We start from the raw sequence: 14982 nt of genomic DNA, 5'->3' as shown, positions 1-14982 counted from the left end.
GAAGGTTAAAAGTGTTAGTGAAATTACTTCAATGTTTAAAGTGTCATTAAGTGACGTTTTGATGGTTTTTTATGCGATTTTTCGTAAAACTATTTGTATACTACCCGCGTTTCTGAAAATATGATTTTTTAGATTTTAGTTTTGTTCCATAATGATAGACTTTTTATATTTTTAAGGTATTTTTGATACTTTTAAAACATATTAATTGAAAATAATTGAATTGACTAAATATTATTGGTTCATAGTTATTGGAAAGTGTATAATAAATATAAATAAAAAGTTTAATTGAAAATATTGATTGTTTTTTTGGTATTTGTGAATTGTCTAGAAAATGTTATTTTTAGCAATGGAGGGAGTATCCGTTTTCGTATCGGTTTCTTTTTCTTATTGGTCAAATCTAACATTTAAGCACATTTGACCATACCAAAATGAGTATTTAACTATTGGTTAACCCTTCGATCTTCCTCTAGCGCAGCACACCTTTCTTGGCACAAACCCTAGAAGAATCCTCTGGAAATGTCGTTATTTTGTTCTTCGTCTACAGTTGCCGCTCTTCCCTTCCGTGCGGTTAGATCTTCGGTGAGTCTCCAAACTGGTGCCCAGAGAGTGACTCTTGGTGGTAGCCATCAGTTCAGCCGTGCATCATCGCTGATTTCATTCTCGAGAGGTTCGACACTAAGTGCTATCACCGCCGACCAGAATCTGGTTAGCGTCCTCGAATCTGAAATCAAATGCTCCTTTGTTAACGAGGCTCCTGAGGTAAGTTCTATATACATTCCCTATATCTCTCTCTCATGTGTTTTGTATGGTTTTATGAGTATGAATTTTTGAATTTGTCAATGTAACAGTTGCCAGAAGGGTTTCCTTTCCGCATCAATGATCTGACATGGCAACAAGATATATGTATGATTAGAGAGTTTAAGGATGAAACCATTTTTGTCGAAATTGACCCTTATGCGCCGTTTGATAAGGAAGAACTATTAAAAGGAGGAATTCCCATGATCATCAATGTTACGAAAAAAGATGATGGTCCCTGTCTTGAGTTTGAAGTCGAAGCTTTTGTAGATGAGATTATCATCAATGGTGTATACGTCCAACAACCCCATGAACCTACGTACCCCTACAAAGGCCCTGAATTTGAGTATGTTTTGATTTACTGCCCTCTCTCTCTCTCTCTCTCTCTCTCTCTCTCTCTCTCTCTAGATATATGTCTATGAGATTTAATATGTTATATTTGACTGGTTTTTGGGTTTTTTTTGGCAGTGACTTGGATGAGAATTTGCAAAAGGCTTTCCACAGGTTTTTGGAGATCAGAGGGTTCAAGCCCACCATCACTGAGTTTATGGCTGATTATATGGCCAACAAAGACAGCAGGGAGCGTCTTCAGTGGCTCAATGATGTCAAGTCTTTTGTTGACATGTGAAACTTGTAGGTGAAAATTTATCTTGGATGAACTTGTTATCACCATTATCTTGCAATGAGTTGCTAGTTGTTTTGACAATATTTGTTTCAATTTCCCCAATGAAAACTTGTCACTTTTCGTTAGAATTTATTTATCCAGAAAAAACTTAGCCATTAGGATTTGTTATCATCATTATATGTGATTGTTTTTATTTAACACAATCAATTCATTTAGAACGAAATAAGAAGAATTGACGCTTTAAAACGACTCTGGGATTGGAGAGAAAAAGTATCTCCCTCTCAGAGGCATATTATGTCTAAAAACAGTCGAGGCATGAAGAGAAATGATAAAACAGAGGACTGCGACACTTTTGAATCTTCCGTCAGAAGTATATTATGTCTGAAAAACAGACAAGACATGAAGTGAATCGAGGAGACAGAGGACTTCCCCATTCTTGATTTCGTCCCTTTTGATTCTTTTTACTTTAAAAAGCTCTCAGTCTCCAGTGATGGCGATAAGCAAATAAAGATCTGGATATTATCCATGAGTCAGGCCAGGTTTCAGTTTTGAACTTTAGGGTTTAATTCTAGTGTTTATATCAATACTTCTTTCTAGTTTTAGTTTTGAAAATTTGGTGGAATCTCTTGAACTGACTCCTTGTAGAGAATACCCACATCCCAGACACCTTTGCTTAAATTTTCCCTTTGGATCAACTCCTAATGCAACTCATTGTCATCTGGTAATTAATTGTCTCTTTCTATTTAAAGGATTTATTGGGAAAAAAAAGAGTATGAAATGAGTTAACTTGGTGCTCAAGTCTCCTATACAACAACTGTCTTTTCCTCCCTATAGTTGCGGCAAGTTTTATACTATGTACTATGTAGATCAACATGAATGTATGCAGTGCTGCTGTTGCCAATGCGAAAAGCCTGCTCGTTGTGTACAGTGGATATCTTCGCATTGCAATCACTCTTGAGAAAGACCAATTCCAAGAACTATGTTTAGGAATGGAGCTCACTGGTCTGCCGTTTTTTGTAGCGGTAACGCCACCAAAAGGTGCAAAGACTATTCAAGAAGCCTTACCAGAAGGATTCGAGGAGAGGGTAAAGGGTCGTGGAATAGTTTGGGGAGAGTGGGTGCAGCAACCAATTGATATTGGCTCATCCATCAGTAGGCTGCTTTGTGAGCCATTGTGGATTCGGTTCGATGTGGGAGTCTCTAATGAGTGATTGCCAGATAGTCTTGATTCCGTATTTGGCTGATCAAGTTCTCAACACGAGATTGTTGACCGATGAACTCGAGGTTGCGGTTGAAGTACCAAGAGAAGAAACAGGATGGTTCTCCAAGGAGAACTTGAGTGTTGCGGTCAACTCTGTGATGGACAAAGATAGTGAGATTGGGAGTCAGGTGAGGAAGAACCACTCCAAGTTGAAGGAGCTTGTGGTTAGTCCTGGGTTATTAACCGGTTACACTGATAAATTTGTTGAGACTGTAGAGAACTTATTCAAGGATACAAAACTTGAATGAATTACTTTAACTTGAGAAGAAGTACGTAGCAGTTGTTTCAAACAATGCAATAATAATATACTTAAACTATGCAACACAGCAGTTATCTTTGTACTTTTGGTTTTAATAAAATCTGTCAAATCATTTTGCGATATGCTTTCTCCATCAATTTTATAAGAACATTAAACAAATTTCCATAACAAAAAAGAGTTGACTTTTAAAATACACTGAAATTAAACAAATTACAAGCCGTAAGTTAAATACATTTTAGCTTTCAAAAAAAAAAGTTAAATACATTTTATAGAGTTATGTTTTTTTTTGAGAAAAATTTATAGTGTTATGCTCCAAAAACATTTATAGCGTTACCATCATGTCAGTGGTCAAAAGTATATTATCTTAATATTGATTACATCAAGTGCGTGTTACAAAAAAAAAAAGATTACATCAAGTTTTTTTCTTAATTCAGAGTTGATCTTATTACAACATAAAACTATTTGTATATCAGTTTTCGTATCAGTTTCTTTTTCTTATTGGTCAAATCTAAAATTTAAGCACATTTAACTACTAGGGAGTTTGAGGATGAGACCATTCTTGTCCAAGTAATCCCTCCTCCGCAGTTAGATGATGAAGAACTACTAAAAGGAATTCCCATGATCATCAATGTATCTGTATTGAGTTTGGTGTCAAAGCTTTTGTCAATGAGATTATCATCAATGCTGTATCTGTCCTGCAACCCCATGAACCTAGAAATCCCTACCAAGGCCCTGAAATTGAGTATGTTTTTGATTTTACTGCTCTCTCTCTCTATATATATATATTTGTCTATGAGATTTGTTATGTGACAGATTTGATATGTTATTTGACTGTCTTTTGGTTTTTTTTTGGCAGTGATTTGGATGAAAATTTGCAGAAGGCTTTCCACAGGTTTTTGGAGATCAGAGGGATCAAGCCAACCATCACTGAAGTTGTGGCTGGTTATTTGGTCAACAAAGCCAGTAGAGAGCGTTTTTAGTGGCTCAAGGATGTCAAGTCTTTTGTTGACATGTGAAAACTTTTAGGTGAGATTTTATCTTGGATGAACTTGTTATCGCCATTATCTTGCAAGGAGTTGGCGAGTTGCTAGTTGTTTTGACAATATTTGTTTCAACTCTTCCCCAATGAAAACTTGTCACTTTTCATTAGGATTTATTTGTCCAGAAAAAACTTAGCCGTTAATTCTGTTCTTGAAAGACAAACTTAGCCATTAGGATTTGTTATCACTTATCACCATTATATGTGATTGTTTTTAGACTTTTAGTTAACACAATCAATTCATTTAGAACGAAATAAGAAAAATTGACGCTTTAAAACGAGTCTCAGAGGCATATTATGTCTTAAAAACAGTCGAGGCATGAAGAGAAATGAGAAAACAGAGGACTGCGACACTTGACTCTTCCGTCAGAAGTATATTATGTCTGAAAATACTAAATATAAACACAAATGCAAAAGCAAAATTACTAGCTTTAGGCAATGGTAACAACAATAACATTTACTTCTTTCAGTGTCATTTAATTCATTGTGTATTTTCCATGTGTATGTAATTGTTGTAGAGACTTTATTGTTTGGTAGTCACAAATTTTTTCCACACATTCAGATTGCTCAATGTTCACTTTTTTTTCAGTTCATGATTTGGAACTAATCATTGCAACGAAATCTGCTTTCCTATGTTCTGTTCAACAGAGTTTATGGGCATGTGAAACATTGGCGTAGGCTTGAAAAAGCATCCTAAACAAGATGTGTTATGCATATATCAGTGTTTAGATCCAATAGTGATAGCCATCTTTCACAATCAAAGTGAGACAAAGACGCACGAGACCATATATTAAAACATGCACCAAACACAATGGAAGATTTATATATCACGTGGCATTTAACCAACCGCGTTAGCACTTAGCAAGCTAGCTGTACAAATCCAAAACCAAATCTTTGGAATTTGTACTAGTTAAGTGTGTGTTCATTAGAAAACAAAAGTAAAGTCAAGTGTGTACTAATTAACGAAAAGAGAATCAGTCTTGCATATTCTTCAATCAACATCACGATACACCTATTTTTGATGTATTTTTCTGTTTTGTTTTGTAATTTAGATTCAATATTGTCATTCTTAAAAATATTTTAGACACAAGATTCATCAACTTTTAGGTTTATAACTAGATGTAAGACCCAAATTGCTGCTGATATACGTGGTCGACAAACGTGGTTCTCATTCATGTTCATTTTTGAACAAATCCAATAAACTATAATAATTCTAATACTATTTTGTATTATATGAACACGAATATAAAGATCATGGTTAGCAATATAACTCTTCTTGAGCAGAAACTGAATATTTGTTCTGACTTCTCTTATCATACATACGCTGGTCCATGTGGTAAAGAGAGATTATGAGCTGAAATTTAAGATTCAAAACTGTCATTGAGATCCAAAAATCAAAGATATTTAACACATGACCCGAAATATTCCTCAAGAACTTTGGTCTTATGGCAACTTTCACCAAAAGAAACTCATACAACGTCTGTTTTGGCTGTATGTTTATGAAATTTCTTACAAAAAAATGTAATAAAACTTATGATGATGATAATGATTCTTAGTGTTGATCATCCAAAAATCCTCTAAAGAGCTTCAAAATATCAACAAAAGTAACCATACCAACCAAACAACCATCTTCATCAACCACCCACACATAACTCACCCTATGAGCAATCGCTTGTATCATCACAGCCATCAACGAGCTTCTCCCATTACACACTATCGCCACCGACTTCCTCGCCATCCTCGCCGCACTGCTCACCGACCTCCCATACGACGACTTCGTCCTCCTCCCCGCCGGAGCCTCTTTGTCGAAGAAGAAGACCCCGACGACAAAGAATCAACCAGCGAGATCAAACGGCCACTATGATGAACAAAACATAGGAAAGCAGAGTTTCGTTGCAATTATAAGTTCCAAATGATGAACTGAAAAAGAAAAAACTGAAAAATCTGAATGTGTGCACAGATTTTGTGACTACCATACAAAAAAAAAGTCTTTACGAAAATTACATATACATGGAAAATACAAAATGAATTAATTGAGTTTAAATTAATCCAATTAAAATGAAAGATTCAGTGGCAAATAACAAAGAGTTTTAAAATGGATGGTTTGATCGTAAAAAGAAATGAAATCAAATTAAGATTGTGTATGACCAAAATTAAAGACGGAAACTTGGTTGACAAGTCTTGTACTTCCTCTACATTAATGCGAATATATAACACCCATCATAATTAGGGTTATTTTCTTCCTTGCCAATCTCTTGCATATCATATTCAACCATGTCTCTGCTTCTCAACCATCCCTTGAAGCTATGCTTTAGGAGACCTGTGCTGGTAAGATCCTCTCCGCTTGTCTCAACTTCCTTGCCGCAAACCGCTCCTTGTACCATCGTCCGAGTTGGCAGCTGGGGACTTAATGAGGCAAAACTCGGTGTTATATATGCAGATCAATATAATCAACCTCACGGCATTGATCTGCATAAGGTTGTGCCTCGGGACTTGGTGTATGACACTGATGATTCGGTAACCATCGGGTCATCCCATGGTTGGGTGGCTACTTTGAAGAAAGACGGCATACTGCGTCTCCAAGACGATCTAAACCCAAGTGCATCGTATACGAACCCGAAACGCATCCCTTTACCTCCTCTTGTGACTCTGCCTCATTGCCAAACCCAAATCGTCACCAACGTGTCAATGTCCACGTCTTCCCCTGAGGATGAGGACTGTGTCGTGGCTGTCAAGTTCTTGGGACCACAGATCAGCTTTTGCAGACCAGCTCAAAGAAACTCAGAGTGGACCAACATCAGGATCGAGAACCCCTGCTTCTTCTCCTCACGTGTCATGTTTTCCAAGAAAGATGAGATGTTTCTCATGCCTGGTTCTGGTGGTCATCTCATCGCATCATGGGATCTCCTCCTCAAAAAGAACACCAAGTTGCAGAACTTGTGCTTGGATAACCTTCCCAAGCTTTCAAAGAAGAAACGAGAGCTTCTGGAAGCGTGCTGCAAAAGCGAACACTTGGTGGAGTCAAGAAGCACCGGTGAGACTTTCTTGATCAAGTGGTACAAGAAGACAACCAAGATCTTCAAAGGCGTTGCCAGGATGAAAACAAAGGCTTTGATGGTGTTCAAGCTAGACGGACTAGGAAACGCTGTTTACACTAAAGACATTGGAGACCTAGCCATTTTCCTCTCCAAGTCTGAACCATTCTGTGTCAATGCTAGCTCCTTTCCCGACTTGGCCCCTAATAGAGTCCATTTGAACGATATGGGCGAACTCGCCATCGTCTGTCCTACTCATATCTCGCCATTAATTAGCCTTAGAACTGGTGAATCCATAGTCCCCCCTTTTTACATTCCACCTCAAAATATAGAGTTGAGTTAGTTATACTCCCTTCATTTATGTTTAATCAGCAATCATCCATGCATTCTCTGTTGATTAAATTCGCTTGATTTTATATGAAATTAATATGGACTTTCTTTGGAGCTTCAGTAGTTCCATATTTTGGTTGCACAATACTCTTGACTTTGCTTTAGTCGTATGGGACATCAGTAGTGGCACCATATCATAGTGTCTTTATCTAAGATTTCTTCTTTCGCGATTTTTTTTTTAAATTTCCTAGATAATTTGGTTTTTAGCAACTTGCAAAGAGACTGAATTTATATGAACCAACCATTTACAAGTGATCATAGATACATGTAATCAAATAACAATGTTCCAGTGATGATTCAGTCCATTCTAAAGTTTACTATATGCAATCAAACGAGGAAAAAAAATTGATTCCTGTAAAAAAAACATACATGCTAAACTGTCCATCGCTGGACCGGCAGAGCCGGACCTGAACATATTATCACGAAACATTCGGATGGAGCTCCGAAGCTTATGATGGTAATAGATGATGCCCTTGATTTCTTAATTTTTTTTTGTTGCCGTAAAAGGCTTCTTTTTCTAACACTGTCGCACGGCGAAGATGTTATCACCATTATAACTAGAGTTATCATCAGTACATGGTCCGTTACATTCTCTTTGAAAAAAAAAGTAAGTATATATCGTTTTGAAGAAACCGAATTTGATCGTTTTTCTTCTTTTGCCCGACTACGTACATTCTCTTTGAGAGCATGCAAGCTCACTCCCACAGCCACTTATTTGATTCAGACATCAATCACTTGCTACGTATTCCGTTAAATTTTTTATTTAAAGTTAGTAAACTTGAACTTACTAAAGATTTAGTGTTTCACTTAGATTTGTCGAGGTTAAATAAAGTCCACACACTTGAATACACATATATGGTTCACCACCGAATAAAAAATTGTAAAATTCGGTGATTTTTTGGAATGTCAAATGAATCCTCGGAGCTTCTTCTCACCAACTTCTTCAACCCGTCTGCAAATCCGTCGTGGGTTTATACCCAAGCTCTCGTTGAGCCAAGCTGATATTAGCATGAGTGAATTGATCGTCGGCGTTTCGCGGCATCTTGATCACGTTCCTCTTGGGCCTTCACTTTCAGCTGATATTAGGCCAGCTCCATTGATAGTTTTAGACATGTTCCTCTTGGATCTTCACTTCCAGCTGATATTAGGCCCAGCTCCATTGATACTTTTAGACTAAGTATCTAAGCCTAAAAAGTTTTAAAATATAATAAAAAGATGCAAGAAAAATGAGTCGAATTGTCCTACTGATCCAGTTATTATCCTAAATAAAATCATTATTTTTTTTACTTTAAGATATTCAGGTATCTAATCAATGTGCATGTTTGTCCAAATAAACCTTCTTATAAATCAGTATCTAATCAATGTGGTTGTCCTTAGCATAATGTGGTAGTCCTTAGCATCAATTTTGCTACGGATTTTTCTCTAAATTTCTATACATTTCCAATAAACGTGTTCCAAAAAAAAAAATACCAATAAATGAGCCTTCTTATTTTTAATTTTTTGTCCAAATGAGCCTTCTTATAAATCTTCCTATGTAGGGTAAAATAGGGTTGATGTAAGTCATTTTTAGTCTTTTATTTAAACCAATTTTTAAACCTTACGAGGTTTAGTTAATTTCTTCTTTCAAAGAATATTAAATTAATTAAAAAAAAAAACTGTTTTACATTTGGTGTTACATTGGGATAATTTTTTTATAAAACCAGAAGAAAGCTTCAAGAAACTATCCCGTTGCAACCCATAGAATTAAAAATAAACTAAACAATATTGATAAACTACACAAATTGATGTTTAGTTTATTTTTAAATAAAAAATACAAAGGGCAATGAGACTGTCTTCTGTCCAGGACACTTTACATCCCATTTTCTCAAGTGTTCATGTTTACATCAACAGCGCGCAAGTGTCTCATTCCTAAAGCATCTCTAGATGGTCAATAAGACTGTTCTCTGTCCAGGACACTTTACATCCCATTTTCTCAAGAAACTCAGCAAACTTCACATCTCCCTTAGAGATTCATCACACACAAAAAAAAAGAGCTTAGATTCTTCACACAACTAGTCAAAGACGAAACTTTGAGCTAATCAAATTTCACATAAACTTAGTATTACCTGCAGGCTGGCTGTTCCACAACCTTCAACAATGACAGTTTCACCAGTAATGTTAGCACCAGCAAGAAAATAATTAGCACTAGGCGCATCACCTTCACCTTCTACATTAGCATTACCAGGCGACCTAAATCAATTTTGCCATTTGGTCAGTCATTCTTCTGTGTCAATCTGATTCTAAGTTATGACCGTCTTACTTGTATTTCTGACTGTCTCGTGACAAAGAACGATCACAGCTATCACTATGCTCGGCACTAACACCAAAACGTTCCATCTTCAATGTCATTTCAACATATGGAACAGAAATCATTTTATCAATGATCTCAATCTCCACGTCTCCAAGAGCTAAAGGAGCTGCCATGAGAAGAGCGGTCAAGTAATGACTACTAATAGCTTCACCTGAAAAATACAAAACATGTCTAATGTGTCAATCAAGAAACCATTTCTTGTGGATTAGCTTAAAATACTATAATTTCGAATAAAATTCATTTCAAAACATGCATAGGTCAATTATCACATGCATTGCATCCTCAAGATGTCCCCGTAACGTTTCGATGGTGTTTCCGTCCCTGGGACGTTTCCGGTACGGGAACGTCTACCAAAATCACGTCCCCGTGGCCCGTGCATTCCACCAGACTCAAGCCTCTCGACTAAACAAGTTGTCCATGTTGGTTGAACTCATCTTTACGTTTCTTCTTACCCTACTTTTTAGGCTTTTTGGAAGCAAAAGATTCCCTCTATAGAGGAACATTGTTATAATAGTCTTACACATTCGTGGCAAACCTCTCATTCCTATATCAATCATACACAATCGTGAAAAAATGAATAATTTGGGAAATTTCTAATATTTTGAATAAAAGCTATTCGACTGGTTAAAAAAAAATTCAAATATTTTGTATAAAAAATATTAGGTTTAAAAAAATGTTTGTAGAATATTAGGTTAAATTATATTTTGAAAACTCGGATGCCTATTGTATTTTCAACATTAGTTTTTTTAATAGAAACTTACGAACCGCTCGGTTACTTTGCTTTCGTTTTCGGTTCTCTGTTTATAGAATTACGCCTATTTTTATTTAAAGAAAAATATTTGTTCATTTATTTATTTATTTTAAAATACTTGTCGTTAATATATAAGATTAATTAATATATTTAAGTAGTGTGACATAGAAGATGAATTAACATAATGAGAGTGATTGGCTGGGTGGTAACAAGTCACTTTAGCTTTTGTTTTTATTTACAACCATAAAAATTACTAATAATGTTTTATGTAATTGTTAAAGATATAAGTAAAACAATGTTTCAACATTATCTAGTTTCAAATCTGTCGGTGTATGGTTTAAGCGCAGACGTTGGTGTTGTTGTGCTCCTGGGTTCAATTCATCGTGGGAGAGATGTTTTACGCCATAAAGTATCAGCACCAGCCCCGTCTTGGCCTAGAGGATTATGGGCCTCGGCCCAGAACCTCTAGATAATCAAAAAAAAATCTGTCAGTATATGGTGTATATATATATATATATATAAAATACAAAATGAATTAATTGAGTTTAATCCAATTAAAATGAAAGATTTGGTGACAAATAAAGAGTTTTAAAATGGATGGTTTGATCGTAAAAAGAAATGAAATCAAATTAAGATTGTGTAGGACCAAAATTAAAGACGGAAAACTTGGTAGTCAAGTCTTTTACTTCCTCTACATTAATGCACCATCATAATTAGGGTTATTTTCTGCCTTGCCAATCTCTTGCATATCTTATTCACCATGTCTCTGCTTCTCAACCATCCCTTGAAACTATGCTTTAGGAGACCTGTGCTGGTAAGATCCTCTCCGCTTGTCTCAACTTCCTTGCCGCAAACCGCTCCTTGTTTCATCTTCGCCGCTGGCAGCTGGGGACCTAATGAGGCAAAACTCCGTGTTTTGTATGCTGATCAACCTCACGGCATTGATAAGGTTGTGCCTTGGGACTTGGTGTATGACACTGATGATTCGGTAACCATCGGGTCATCCCATGGTTGGGTGGCTACTTTGAAGAAAGACGGCATACTGCGTCTCCAAGACGATCTAAACCCAAGTGCATCGTATACGGACCCGAAACGCATCCCTTTACCTCCTCTTGTGACTCTGCCTCATTGCCAAACCCAAATCGTCACCAACGTGTCAATGTCCACGTCTTCCCCTGAGGATGAGGACTGTGTCGTGGCTGTCAAGTTCTTGGGACCACAGATCAGCTTTTGCAGACCAGCTCAGAGAAACTCAGAGTGGACCAACATCAGGATCGAGAACCCCTGCTTCTTCTCCTCACGTGTCATGTTTTCCAAGAAAGATGAGATGTTTCTCATGCCTGGTTCTGGTGGTCATCTCATCGCATCATGGGATCTCCTCCTCAAAAAGAACACCAAGTTGCAGAACTTGTGCTTGGATAACCTTCCCAAGCTTTCAAAGAAGAAACGAGAGCTTCTGGAAGCGTGCTGCAAAAGCGAACACTTGGTGGAGTCAAGAAGCACCGGTGAAACTTTCTTGATCAAGTGGTACAAGAAGACAACCAAGATCTTCAAAGGCGTTGCCAGGATGGAAACAAAGGCTTTGATGGTGTTCAAGCTAGACGGACTAGGAAACGCTGTTTACACTAAAGACATTGGAGATCTAGCCATTTTCCTCTCCAAGTCTGAACCATTCTGTGTCAATGCTAGCTCCTTTCCCGACGTGAACCCTAATATAGTCTTTTTGAACGATGAGGACGAACTCGCCATCGTCTGTCCTACTCATATCTCGCCATTCATTAGCGATGTAACTGGTAACTGCACATTACCCGTTTTTTTCTTTCCACCTCAAAATATAGAGAGTTGAGTTGAGTTAGTTATGCTTCCTTCATTATGTTTAATCAGCGCAATCATCCATCCATGCATTCTCTGTTGATTTTATATGAAATTAATATGGACCTTCTTTGGAGCTTCAGTAGTTCCATATTTTGGTTGCACAATACTCTTGACTTTGCTTTAGTCGTATGGACATCAGTAGTGGCACCATATCATAGTGTCTTTATCTAAGATTTCTTCTTTCGCGATTTTTTTCTTTAAATTTCCTAGATAATTTGGTTTTTAGCAACTTGCAAAGAGACTGAATTTATATGAACCAACCATTTACAAGTGATCATAGATACATGTAATCAAATAACAATGTTCCAGTGATGATTCAGTCCATTCTAAAGTTCACTATATGCAATCAAACGAGGAAAAAATTGATCTCTGTAAAAAAAACATACATGCTAAACTGTCCATCGCTATCCATCCCTTATTCGCAAGATTCTGTAAAGAACAAACCAGTTTTTATGACCATGTCTTCTCATTGTTCTAAGGTATACAGTGGGAGATATGTTCTATTACGAATGTTGAGAGGACATTGGTTATGAAAATTTCAGATTGCAACGATCATGTTTCTCATGTGTTTCTTCCATGTCATGACTCATTGTGGCAAATCGTGATCATCTTTTTTAGCACAATCGGAGGTTTGACCCCTCAAACAGTTATATCTTATATCCTCGTCATGGCAAAAGAAAAAAAATACAATAATGATCCAACTTTTGGGTTTGCATGTCTCGATACTATACAACTCTATAAGCGTTGTTTAGATAATCTCATTACCGAATTTGAATTTTTTTAACTTCCTCATGTTACTCTTAATAAGGTATTGGAACGGCACTATATATTTTCTCATATATTAATTTTTATGAGTAACAGTTTTGACTAGGGATGGCGATCAAGGATCTGGACCGCGGGCCTAACCCGTAAAGACTTGCTGTGGGATGGGATTGGGCCTCTATTTGATAAGCCCGCAAAATTGCGGGCCTCGCGGGACGGGCTCACAACGGGACAGGACGAATGCGGGACGGATCCAAAATGAGACGGGCCGGATGCGGGACAGGTTAACCCGCGGGATTTTGAAGACCCGCAACCATAAGTTCCCATTTCTGCTTGTTTTTTTCAGTATTATAAATTGTTTTATTACTATGTGAGATTTTTTTGTTTAGGTTGATGAGTTTTGTTTTCAGTATTGTTAATTGGTGATTTAAAAAAATTGGTTACAATAATGTTGTTAAAGAGCTACTGCTTGTTGAAGAGCTACTACTTGTTCTTTAAACTGTTCGAATTGATGTTTGAGTTACTGTAGAATCTTGTCTCTATACTCTAAGTTCAACAATTTGGTTGAAGGAGATGAAGCAACCATTAGTATTAAGTTACCGGTGCTATGCAGAGACGTTGCTTTACAAAGTCTCAAACAAGGAATACACATGAAAGAGTTGAATTTCACTGTCCAAATGGTTTTCACTTACTTCAAGACCATTAAACCGGCGAGTGATCACATTAGATGTTGTTGCGATCAATTTTGGTGAGCTTTTTTCAACTCTCTTACACAACTCTTCTACTTTAACATTCATGAAGAAAACTGGAGGAGGCGTCCCGCGGGACGGCCCACGAAGGCTTATAAATTATGCGGTACGGGATTGGGCAGCCATTTGAAAGACCGCAGCCCGCGCGGGACAGATCCGCTGTGACCCGCTCGACGACGAACCCGCTGCGGTATAGGACGGAACGGGACGGAAGAGCCCAATTGCCATCTCTAGTTTTGACCGCTCAAATGGCAACAACATACTTGTTTGAAGATAACAATTAACAAAGTTCAAAAGTAAAAAATTGCAATATGTACTAGACATCAAGGACACACTGACACAAAAATAGCAAGAGATTTTTATTTTTATTTTTTTGAACACAAACTTGTTTTCATTCAAACTCAAATTTCTGCAATACAATAGAAAGAGGGAATTATCCATCCTCTTTTGACAAGAAAGATAAACTACAATAGATATAAATAAGCTAAGCATGATAAGTCTTCAAAGGAAGACTTAATAGTACAAATCCATTATATATTATCATCTGCATTTCTACTAAACCTAACGCATTCTAAATCTCTAGACAAGTACTCAAAGACTACGAAGATTAATGGTAATTATTTTTTTACTTTCTTGGAATAATCTCTATATTTGTATTGGTGTTGGAACTTGGAAGGTGGAGCCTACAATAACTTTCTCTACAACTTCTGTAAACATGGATAGATTTCTTTTGGTACATAAAGAGAGAGATTCTGTTTCATGATCTTGTTCATGTTCATCATCTGAGGAAACAAACAACAAGATAATTATATTTTAGGCTGCAATAAACTGTTCCTCTTTGAATAAACTAAAGTTTGAGGTCGATGAGAAACTTCACAGTGATTTCAAATGAGGAGAAATCTTGAGAAATATATGACAAACTTGTGAGCTTTATAAAGAACTTGTCACCCAGCGCTAGCACTCGCAAGACTATCTATGTAAAGAAAATTACCACTTATTTGGCCAAGACCAGAAAGGATGTAATATATCATAAACTATGATTCACAATGCATCATCATGAGATGTCAAACACTATTGAAGTGCACGTGTCT

The 14982-nt window shown here is 36.8% G+C and overlaps 4 protein-coding genes and 1 pseudogene across 4 annotated transcripts; 4 read left to right on the top strand and 1 right to left on the bottom strand.

Annotated features, from left to right (window-relative positions):
- Window positions 1–449: 449 nt before the first annotated feature.
- On the top strand, window positions 450–1569 carry LOC130505762 (uncharacterized protein At2g39795, mitochondrial-like). The gene is made up of 3 exons (XM_057000363.1): window positions 450–759; window positions 849–1141; window positions 1264–1569. Exons 1-3 carry the CDS (start codon window positions 517–519, stop codon window positions 1421–1423), a joined length of 696 nt encoding a protein of 231 aa, XP_056856343.1. The 5' UTR covers window positions 450–516; the 3' UTR covers window positions 1424–1569.
- A 723-nt stretch (window positions 1570–2292) lies between these two features.
- LOC130505765 (UDP-glycosyltransferase 79B9-like) lies at window positions 2293–2929 on the top strand (annotated as a pseudogene).
- A 3216-nt stretch (window positions 2930–6145) lies between these two features.
- LOC130505761 (uncharacterized) lies at window positions 6146–7528 on the top strand. Its single transcript, XM_057000362.1, has one exon. It carries the CDS (start codon window positions 6254–6256, stop codon window positions 7355–7357), a length of 1104 nt encoding a protein of 367 aa, XP_056856342.1. The 5' UTR covers window positions 6146–6253; the 3' UTR covers window positions 7358–7528.
- A 1784-nt stretch (window positions 7529–9312) lies between these two features.
- On the bottom strand, window positions 9313–10296 carry LOC130505764 (3-phosphoshikimate 1-carboxyvinyltransferase, chloroplastic-like). Its single transcript, XM_057000364.1, has 4 exons — window positions 10290–10296; window positions 9704–9905; window positions 9510–9633; window positions 9313–9405 (listed from the first exon to the last, which is right to left on the bottom strand). The coding sequence occupies exons 1-4, from the start codon at window positions 10294–10296 to the stop codon at window positions 9313–9315; spliced, it is 426 nt and encodes a 141-aa protein (XP_056856344.1).
- An 869-nt stretch (window positions 10297–11165) lies between these two features.
- On the top strand, window positions 11166–12501 carry LOC130505760 (uncharacterized). The gene has a single exon (XM_057000361.1). It carries the CDS (start codon window positions 11266–11268, stop codon window positions 12349–12351), a length of 1086 nt encoding a protein of 361 aa, XP_056856341.1. The 5' UTR covers window positions 11166–11265; the 3' UTR covers window positions 12352–12501.
- Window positions 12502–14982: the final 2481 nt, after the last annotated feature.

Source organism: Raphanus sativus, unplaced genomic scaffold (assembly GCF_000801105.2).
Source record: "Raphanus sativus cultivar WK10039 unplaced genomic scaffold, ASM80110v3 Scaffold2561, whole genome shotgun sequence".
NCBI classification, from domain to species: domain Eukaryota; kingdom Viridiplantae; phylum Streptophyta; class Magnoliopsida; order Brassicales; family Brassicaceae; genus Raphanus; species Raphanus sativus.
The sequence above is the reverse complement of the archived record's forward strand: the minus strand, read 5'-3'. Positions and strand labels throughout refer to the sequence as shown.

Bases quoted from the DNA above. Each gene is read 5' to 3' on its own strand.
- LOC130505762 (XM_057000363.1), top strand. From the start codon at position 517: ATGTCGTTATTTTGTTCTTCGTCTACAGTTGCCGCTCTTCCCTTCCGT. The intron at 760-848 runs GTAAGTTCTATA...TCAATGTAACAG, and splicing joins TTGTTAACGAGGCTCCTGAG to TTGCCAGAAGGGTTTCCTTT. The intron at 1,142-1,263 runs GTATGTTTTGAT...TTTTTTTGGCAG, and splicing joins TACAAAGGCCCTGAATTTGA to TGACTTGGATGAGAATTTGC.
- LOC130505761 (XM_057000362.1), top strand. From the start codon at position 6,254: ATGTCTCTGCTTCTCAACCATCCCTTGAAGCTATGCTTTAGGAGACCT.
- LOC130505764 (XM_057000364.1), bottom strand. The intron at 9,634-9,703 runs GTAAGACGGTCA...AAATTGATTTAG, and splicing joins CGAGACAGTCAGAAATACAA to GTCGCCTGGTAATGCTAATG. The intron at 9,406-9,509 runs GTAATACTAAGT...TGAATCTCTAAG, and splicing joins GTGGAACAGCCAGCCTGCAG to GGAGATGTGAAGTTTGCTGA.
- LOC130505760 (XM_057000361.1), top strand. From the start codon at position 11,266: ATGTCTCTGCTTCTCAACCATCCCTTGAAACTATGCTTTAGGAGACCT.